Source organism: Numida meleagris, chromosome 1 (genome assembly GCF_002078875.1).
Source record: "Numida meleagris isolate 19003 breed g44 Domestic line chromosome 1, NumMel1.0, whole genome shotgun sequence".
Classification (NCBI taxonomy): domain Eukaryota; kingdom Metazoa; phylum Chordata; class Aves; order Galliformes; family Numididae; genus Numida; species Numida meleagris.
Window position 1 is genome coordinate 72311662 of NC_034409.1, and position 8672 is coordinate 72320333.

Consider the following 8672-nt stretch of genomic DNA (forward strand, 5'->3'; position numbering starts at 1 on the left):
TTCAAAATTAGAGGGGGTTTAATTACGCTATATTTTTAAAAGTGGAATGTAAAGAGTGTTGGTGTGTTTTTGTTTGAGGTTTGGAGATTATTATTTTTTTTATGTTTGAGGAACCAGTATTTTCATTTACAAAATGGACAGAAAAGCAGTTTGTAATGAAACTGGAGACAGATGCAAACTATAGCTTTGCTCAACTTTGACTTGCATAAGTCAACATACATCACACAATGAGTTCTGCACAAATGCACAGTGCTGTTGACACACTTCCTATCTTCCTATTTCACAACTTATTTTTAAAACCCAACTAACTTAGCTAATTCCAAAAATTAGTTTATGGCTTTTTAAAAATAATTTCATAGTACCTGGGAATGTGGCTTTGTTTTTTTTATGCTCATTGTTTGTGAGTGAAAGAACACAAAAGTTATCCTTTTTTTCCTTCAGAAAGGACATTCTTATTTAAGGTTAAATTCGAAACTATTCATAAGCATTTTGAAAAAGGGAAATAAGAAGATCAAGACAGTTCCAATGGCATGGTTGCCTGCTTTTTTTATATGCTGCCAAACTCATAAGACATTTCACTGCCTGTGGCGGCATCCTCAACAATTACAAGAGAAAGTCTATAGACTTTCACATGCTTCAAGTGCTAGTTTAGACAGAAAGTTCCCATCAAATCTTGAATTACTTTTGCACAGCATATTGATATTTTGAGTTTTCAAAAGTCAAGAGAGATCTTTGCAGTCAAAATGGTATTTTTCTCTTTTCTTCTCCTTGGAAATAGCTTAAGTTTGCAAGAAACAAATTTAGCTTGTGACCTCATACTTCTCACAGAGAAGTTTGATCCAGAGAGTTTAAGTGTGAAACATCCTTAATAGGTACTTCTCTACATCCTGTCAATAACTTATGCTACAGCAGTATATATGGGAACCAAGAGTGAAAGCCATATCTTGATGATTATAGCTCCCAAACTTGAAGAAGTCTCTAGAAATAAGCGTGTGTTTTTTTACCCTTGTCCTTACTGTTTGAATTCTGTTATCATGACATGCGGGATATAGAGCTCGATTCCTAGGCTGAATGCTTCCTGTAGTTTTGTGAGTGGGGACTGGGTTTGGTGATCTTTTTTTTCTTTAGTAGCACAGGTTGTATTTAGTACTATGAACTCTTTCGTCAAATAACTGTGGGCATTGAAATCACTTTGACCTGAGGGCTAAGACTACTTTTTTTTTTTTTTTTTTAAATTAAGCATTTACTTCTATCCTGTTCCAAAACCTGCTGAAGTTGATGAGATTGTTCTCATTGCCCTGAGGTGCATTATGTAAATTTATACTAGTCTACAATAAAGAATATTTTGAAAATTTTGACATGTATTCTTCTGTTTTGAGAATAGATCGTCCTGGTCTTGTAAATGTAGGACACATTGAAAAAATGCAGGAGAGCATTGTGCATGTACTGAAACTCCACTTGCAAACCAACCATCCTGATGATATCTTCCTCTTCCCGAAACTTCTCCAAAAAATGGCTGACCTCCGTCAACTTGTCACAGAGCATGCTCAGCTTGTTCAGATAATCAAGAAGACTGAATCTGATGCACATTTACACCCTTTACTGCAGGAAATCTACAGGGACATGTATTAAGGATTTTTAGTATTTTTTCCACAACAGTGAAAGACAACAGCAATATTAATAATAGATGGGAGCAAAATCACTTGCACAGCTGTCAACTGTTCACTCAGTTCGGAGCGTGAAAAATTTAAAAGCTAAGTACCTGGAGTGCTACAGTTCTTTTGGTTTGAGTTCTTCTGTCTTCTTTTGAATGAGCTCTGCAGAAAAATACTGATTGTAATGCTCATGAAGCGCCTTAAAGCAGTTCTTTTATTTGGAAATCTGAAGATTGTTAAAGAATATGTACTTGTATAATAAATCAGAGTGTTAAGTAACAGAAATGAAAAGAAAAATGAATTTCCTCTTGGCTTAGTCATGTTAGAGTTACAATAACAAATTCAGCAAATTTTCTCCAGCCATATACACCGTCATAAAAATTACACATTCTTGGTTGATGGTAATTACTGAGAAACAACTAATATTTTTTTCTTAGAGGCAATCAGCCTAGGTTTATTGCATGATTGGATATTACTGTACATACAGATATAAAAAATTTGAAAGACCTTTCTCATGCCATTGCTTGAAATCCATGAAGCACAGTACAACTTCATAAAGCATGGCACTGGTATACTTTAGGATTAGCACATTGAAAAGACAATACTTCCAAGAAATGAAATAAAATCCTAAGTGTTATCTAAAATACAGCAGATATTACTCATTCAGATGCTTCTTGAAGAGTAAAAGTGCTAAGTCATGGAACCCTTGTTTGGAAAGGAAATACAAAAAGGTCCCTGACGCAAAACGCATCTAACTATGTGTAGGCTGGAGAACTTGCAATAGCTCAAGATGCAGTTTTGACTTAAAAATACAGCTTTGAATTAGCCAGAGTTCTGGACAGAAAAATCTGATCCTAGTCCAGAAAAAAAAAAAAAAAAAATTCAACTGTACAGTATTCTAGTGCAGTGATAGCTTACTCTAAAGAAATGATTACATAGGAAAGGCACCTTCCTTCTTGTCCTGTGTTTTGGCAGTATAGAGTTAATTGAACTTGTTTATTTTTCATATGAGTACACTTTTTTTTTCAATTACCCATTCAGATATATTACTAATCTTTCATAGACCTTGCCTAAACAAGTAATAGCTGGATTATTTTACCAAATTTTGTCCTTGTCATCAAAACCATAGTGGATAAAGTGACAATATTGCCAAGAAAATGGAGTTTGTCAATTGTGTAATGTTATGAAAGAGAGCATAAGTGAGAGTAAGTTTATCATGCAGCTGAGGGTTTTACAATAGTACTTACTCCTGATGCAAAGTAAGCTACAAGGAAACCACTTCCTTATGGTATTTTGCAGGGTCCCTTACTGAGACTAATGCATAAAATGTGAAAGCACATGCTAGTTGCATGCAAGGCACTGTGCTAGTTCTTTTTCTTGTCATTTTTTAACCTGGTAATTTCATTTTGTTATTTCTGTATTTTACTATCTGTTTCATAACAAAGGTTTCAGGAGCCAGTCTTAACATTTTCACAACAGGCTTTCAGTGCCACAGGACAACACATTCTCCTTGTTTTGCTGTAGCTTGTTTGGAAACATCAGAATCTTAAACCTTTTCTGAATGAACTAAGATGGATAAAGTGAGAACATCATGTATTGATACTTACTTAGTTACATCTGTTTTTCACAGGCCCACTGGCATGGCTAGGCACTGAATAAATTACTGGTTTAACAGCAATTTGGTATTTTTCTAGATGATGGCTGTTATCAGAAGTTTTAGTGTGAAATACTAAAGCACCATCCTCAAATTTGGTGACTATCTAGGGCAAGATAGAAGAATTAGATACATACACATAAAACTCCCTCCTTTGCCTTCCCTGTCAGTTACATTCTTCTCCCTACAGCTGGGGTGAGTAGGTATTATGTTACAGCTCCTTCAAACACTTGAGTAAGAGAAGATTGTTGGTCTTACCGGGAAACAGTGGACGAGAAACAGGTTTTCTTCTGTGTCTTGCAAAGGTACATAGTATGCCCTCAGAAATAACAAGATTTTATCAGCGATGCTGCTCGATTCTTCAAGTCAGCCTTGTCTCTCTATGAAACGGTGGGTTTTGGGCATAAGACAGTCAGCACTGAGGTATTTGATAAGCAATATTGCTTACTCAAGGAAGTTGTAAAAATCTCACAATGGCATGCTGGGGATCTATACACTTTGCATCCACCCATAGGAAGTGTGCAGTGCTTAGCACCATGGAGCCGATGGCAGTGGAAATTCTAATGCTGGAGACTCTAACAGCCAGCTGGTTTATCTTCTGAAGAAGTGTAAGCTGCGTTTTCCCCAAAGCGCAGTCATGTGCAAAATGCAAATTTGAAAGTTCTGTTCCATTACTTGCACAGAAGTTTCTCAGAAAAAAAAAGGAAAAAAAAAAAAAGAAAAAAATCACTGTGGAGAAAATATATTTTCCCTGGTATTGTTTCCAAAAGTGGCTAATACACTTTTTACTGAAACTGAAAAGTTTCATAATAAAAACATACATTTGGCAAAATCATAAAGATTTAAAACAGCATTCTATCTATATTAGAAGCTTATTTGTAACAGGATCCCATTATAGACATTGGGAAAGTGTGTTATTTGCATTTTTTCCCATTTCAGGTGCTTTTTTTTTTTAAATAACAAAAGAAAATGCAAGCATTTTTTGAGTAATCCCTTTGGACACCAGCATTTGATTTCTATTTTAAATTAAACTGCAGACCTTTAAATGTATGGAAAAGACACGTCTGTGAGTTACAGAAATATGAACAAGATGTTAATGTAGCAAAAAATTCAGGATAAATTCCACTGTCTAGAGGTTTGCACTGTACATGTACCCACAGACTGCTTCTGTGGAGATATTCAAGGCTCACCTGGACGCTTTTCTGTGCAGCCTGGTCTAGTGAACCTGCTTTAGCAGAGGGGTTGTACTTGATGATCTCCAGAGGTCCTTCCAACCCCTACGATTCTGCAATTCTGTGTGATCTTCAAAGAATGGAACAGAGCAGACAGTTCACTTGTGTAAGTGTGCAAAAAGAAGTTCTAAATTTAGATCTTACACTTCTAAAAAGTAACATCAGAGACTTCTTCTGTGGATGACTAAAATAGGTATTTCCCACTTAGATGTCAAAATTACTCAATTTATGTTCATTTTCAAGAAGTTTGGAGTCTGACAAGTTTTAGGTATATTACTGAGGAGCCTTCAGCATCTCCACATTGAAGAGATCATTTAATATTTTAAAATATTCAATTTATGGAGGGAAATAAAGCTATCAGATTTCAGGATAAAGATTTATTAAAGGCTTACTAGTTTGTTACGTATAATTTTGATCGGATTCTTATCTACACTAGCTCATTTTAATGTGATAGCATTGAAGAACCCTAGATAGGGATCAGGTACCCATAATGAGCTTACAACCAGAGACAACAGGTGGATAGGGATTCTAAGGAACAATGGTACAATTTAGGATTTCAACAAACCTACGACCTATTCACTTTGGAGGGTTTTTTTGTTTCTTTGTTTTTGATTTATTGGTAAGCCATAGGTACTGTAATAGCAGGGGAAAAAAAGCAAAAAAAAAAAAAAAAAAAGGAAGTTTTTGTTTCAAATAATTAGGAGTACTCATTTTCCAACTCTACAATATATTGTTTAAAGGTGTACTATTCTCTGTTTAACAGTGCACAGCTGTCTTAAAAAAAACAACTTTGCATTGTACTTTATAAATTTCAGAAATCCACTTTTATTTTAAACACAAATTGACTGTCAATAGATAGGAATGTTCTCCACTTACAGAAATTGAATCTTTCTTGGCATTTAAAGAAGTGTTCTTACTTTGTCATTTCCATGTGCCTTTGTGCTTTGGTTCTAGCCAGCTGCTAGGAAGCTGAAGTGTTGCCAAAGAGCATATTTTAGCTTTATTTCTGGCCTGCACAGATTTAGGAAATACCAGCAGTTGCACTAAGTCTGTTCTCATGAGAGAGCTAGCACAAGTTTGTAAATCAAAGAGCTTATAATAAGCATCTAAACATTTGTTTGTTTATTCAAACTGCTAAAGCTTTGGAGAGTTATTCATCACAGGAGCTGGGTCACGCACTAGTAAATTGAAATTTCCTCCTTATTTCTAATGGAAAGCCTGGACAACTTGCGTACCATGTCAGACAAAGAAATTGGAGATTGCGCTGTAGCTGCTTCTACTGTGTCTAAAGAGAAACAATTTCAGCTTTGTCTCTCCTTAAAAGCACCCATGTTACTTAGTTGAAAATCTGCAACTGCCTTTAACAAATGCATTTGCAGCTGTTGTGTTATTACTTAAGCATAAGATCTTATAAATATTGGACCTTCACTGAAAACCCTAATCCCTTAGTAGGTGTCAAAATGTAAGTATAATATGGTATCTCGTACTTGCTTATATCTCAAGTGCTTTCTTGATAATAAGTTGCATATATATTTTTTAATCTACAGTTAATTATCTCTGCTATCCTCTTACTAGAGATTTAAATTATATGTGAGTTTGATCTGAGAGTATCAATCATATGTACTATGGAATTTTTAAATTTAATTTAATGTAATACCATTTCTTCATGTTTCAATTTGTAAAATATCAGAATATAATTGCAAGGTATAAACTTTCACTAAATTATATTACACGGGTGCTTTAAGAAAAATATGTAAATTATTTAATTTAAATACTTGTTTCTTACTTTATCTTGTAAAGCCTTTTGTACAGTGAGGAAAGATTTACTTTTATGGGTAAGGGTGGTGGGCCTTAGGTCAAAGACAAGCATCTATTTATTCCTGTGTGGGCTTTATTCCTATCACAAATTCCGCATCTTGTCAACGTTTGGCATTGACAACTGTCACCAAATTTCAAATTGTACTTTCACATAGAACATAGACTTCCCTAAAGTAACTCTAGGTTAGGAAGAAATGTAACCTACAGCTACTTCTTTTCTGAATTTCTTAGGCAGCAATGAAAAAAAAAACTTTAAAAGGTACTGATATGTCACTTTATGCTGTAAATATGTCATATAAATGCATTGTTAACTAAACCCATCCTAGGCAAAGACATTCCTCTTCTGTTTTCCCTAATGTGCTCACAGTTTTTTAAAACTTTTTCAGCTTCTGAAGCCTTTTTTTCCCCTTAATCTTCTTGATTGATTGCATCAGTGTTATCTTGTCAGATTCCACTGCAATGTCGTTTCAAAACTGAATTTCTACTGCAAGAACCTCTATTTCAGCTGAGCTGCCTCTGCCCGTGGGATAGGCTACGGGCACAAAAGAGATTAATCTCCCTACGGGCTGGGCCTTAAATATGGACTGGACTGCAAGAGCAGACATAAGGTACTTAAAAGCCATTTAAGTATTTTGGTATGTTTTCTCAGGTTGGGTATGCATGAACAGTAATTGCTACTATGGAAAAACAACAACAAAAGCAGCATGACCAATGCAAAGTTTTATGGCATTCTTTATCCCTGAAAGAAAAGAAACGGTGGTGAAAAATATTAGCCAACCAAAACACTAGCACACTCTCCTCCTACTGCGTAGGAGCACAGTATAAACATTCAGAATCTCTTTTGTGATGTGTAACCGGAATTGGAAGATTAGCAAAACTGCTGGGTGATTCATATGCAAGTTGCCACACATAGAGCCGTTCACATCCAGGCTTCGCTACCTCAGGCACACCTGCATGCTACAGGAATGTTTTGCTGCCCAGCGGCTGGTGTAGGAGTTGCCTTCACTGAGACGAGTGGTTTTGCCCTATCAGTCCTGCAGCACTCTTTGGAGCTGCTGGGGATGAGCAGGCGCTCACCACCAGATCCACTCAGCAGCTGTGCTGTTATGTCTGCTGACACATCACACAGAGAATGGGAAGAGGCTGCTCCTAATGAAATCCTTCACCCCGCTCCGTGCAGGAATGGCTCCTGTGGAGTGGGCTGGGAATGGGAGGCCATGGCTCCCTCTCAGTGGCCACAAATATTTTCTTCTGGTGGAAGTGGAAGAACATTTATGGCTTCCTTAGTAATAACAAAGCTAATCTAAGTTTGAATAGTGCAGATTTTAAGAAGAACAGCCCGTTGCTGTTTGACATCTATGGTATCAGCTTCTCAGAAGAGTTGCATTTCATATTGCTCCTCATATTTCACAACTATACAATCACTGATTTTCTTTAGGAATGTAAAATTTTAATTGCATCACAATGTTAAAACCCTTTATTGTGTCTTAAATTGTCTGTTATCTGATATGACAGAAAAAAGCACATTTTTGTTAGCGTTGCCAAATCCTAATCAGTAGAGCTAACAAGTGTTTAATTATATCAAGATAATGATGTTAAAGAAGAAGAAAAGAGACAAGCAAACAAATCATTGTTTCCAGTTACCTTTTTTATTTTTATAGGAGTTTTGCAGTGTGTTTTATTGCAAAGAGCATACATTTCTTGAAGGGAGTAGTCAAACCTGATTCCCATGGAATGTGTTTCCCAGTGAAATCCCACTCAGTGCTGCTGGGTTCCCAAGGGTCTTTCTGTCAGAGCAAATGCAGATGGGATTTCCAGGAAAGAATGGCAGACCTGGGCTCAGAGAGATTTATAGGAAAGACAAAGTCATTTGCATGTGTGAATGTAAAAATTACAAATAGCGTAATGTGATGATGGCTTCTCAGATGTTACCAGCCTACTGAGCTAGAATGAAAAAACTTGGAACTTTTTTACGTTATTCTTTTTTTCCTTCTCCTTTAAAAAACAAATGGTTGGATTCACTGTTTGTACAGAGACTGGTAGAAACCTCCGTGCTTTAAAAAGGAAAAAAAAAGTTATCCTTCAAGACTGAATGTAAACACAGTTAATTTGCAATATGTTTTTGCCTTAATGGTTTTAAAAAAATAAAGTATTTTTAAAATGAACCTAATGACTTGTGCTGATCTTTTATTTCCAGGAAAATAATTCATGGTAGTGTTGTGGTTTTGAGATGAGCAGAGCTGTTACGCTCTGCTGGTGGCCTCTTGCACTTTATCCAAAGCAGATGCCATGTCTTAGCTGAATCACTTCCAC

The 8672-nt window shown here is 36.0% G+C and overlaps 1 protein-coding gene across 10 annotated transcripts in view; it reads left to right on the plus strand.

Annotated features, from left to right (window-relative positions):
• PPARA (peroxisome proliferator activated receptor alpha) overlaps positions 1-8524 on the plus strand; it is a 43156-nt gene extending 34632 nt beyond the window's left edge. For all 10 annotated transcript variants that reach the window (XM_021393267.1, XM_021393283.1, XM_021393256.1 and 7 more), the window contains one exon: positions 1385-8524. In XM_021393267.1, coding sequence (XP_021248942.1) covers positions 1385-1632 — 248 coding nt within the window. In that variant the 3' untranslated portion in view covers positions 1633-8524. The remainder of the gene's footprint in view (positions 1-1384) is intronic.